Here is a 1171-nt window from a genome sequence, read left to right on the forward strand (position 1 = left end):
ATTGCTTACGCTCGACTCTGGAAGCCTCATAACGTTTGCTGCGGAGACTCCAGCTTCAACGACAGACAACCTGCAGCAGCTGCAGCAGCTGCAGCAGCAGCAGACACTGCAGCAGCAAACAGTACAACAGCAGCAGCAGCAGCAGCAGCAGCAAAGCGCTGACCTATCCCCTACCATATCCCCTTCAAGGGCTGCAGCAGAGCGAGCAGCAGTTGCTGCTGCCAGAGCAACGGCTGCTGCGCAGAACGCTACAGCAGCATGTGCACGACTGCAGCAGCTGCAGCAGCAGCAGCTGGTGCCTCAAGGGGTAGCAGCAGCAGCAGCAGCAGCAGCAATGGCTGCTGAGACCGGTGCCTCTACAGCTCAACTAGCAGCAGAAAGAGCAGCGCTTGCTGCTGCAGCAGATGGAGCAGCAGTTGCTGCTGCAGCAAAACCTACTGCTTCATTCGGCTCGTCATTCCTTCGCAGCAACTCGCTCCCTGCAAGCCTGCAGCAGCAGCAGCAGCAGCAGCAGCAAACGATGCTGCCAGTACGCTTCAACACAGGAGGAAGGCTTCCCCTCAGTCCCACCCCGCGTCTGCTGTCTCCCGTTGCTCTGCAGCTGCAGCAGCAGCAGCAGCAGCAGCAGCAGCAGCAAAGCAACTTCAGCCCGAAGCTGATAAGAAGAGACAGCACCTCAACTCTTAGTCCAGCATATAGAACGCTGCAGCAGCAGCAGCAGCCGCAGATGCAGCAGCAGCAGCAGCGACAGCAGCCGCAGCAGCCAACACTCTTGCAGCTGCGAGAGCAGCAGCTGCTGCAGGAGCAGCGCAGCCTGCGGCAGCAGCGTCTTGAGCTGGAGAGACAGCTGGCAGAGGAGCAGCAGAAAGGAGACGCTTCTATAACTAGGACTTTGCAGCAGCAGCAGCAGCAGCAGCAGCAGCAGCAACAGCCAGCTGCTGCTGTTGCTGCACTGCAGCAGCAAACCAGAATACCTAGCCCTGCCTTCTCTTACACTCGCATAGACACGGGCCCCACACCACGAAGCGGCGGGAGTAGCAGCAGATTCAATACTCTTGAGCAGCAGCAGCAACAACTGCAGCACCTGCAGCAGCAGCAACTGCAGCAGCAGCAGCAGCAGCAGCGAGTGGGCCGCACTCTCAGCAGCTGGTCGGCCTCTCCGCTCTCCACG

General features: G+C 59.6%; 1 protein-coding gene across 1 annotated transcript in view; it reads left to right on the forward strand.

Moving 5' to 3' along the window:
- The window catches only part of EMH_0003390 (uncharacterized protein), a gene marked incomplete at both ends in the record, with an annotated part of 10779 nt that overhangs the window by 4638 nt on the left and 4970 nt on the right, over positions 1 to 1171 (forward strand). Inside the window, one exon of the mRNA XM_013496362.1 lies at positions 1 to 1126. Within this exon, the coding sequence (XP_013351816.1) occupies positions 1 to 1126 (1126 nt within the window). The remainder of the gene's footprint in view (positions 1127 to 1171) is intronic.

This window comes from Eimeria mitis, genomic scaffold, assembly GCF_000499745.2.
Source record: "Eimeria mitis Houghton genomic scaffold, Emh_scaff206, whole genome shotgun sequence".
In the NCBI taxonomy this organism is placed as follows: domain Eukaryota; phylum Apicomplexa; class Conoidasida; order Eucoccidiorida; family Eimeriidae; genus Eimeria; species Eimeria mitis.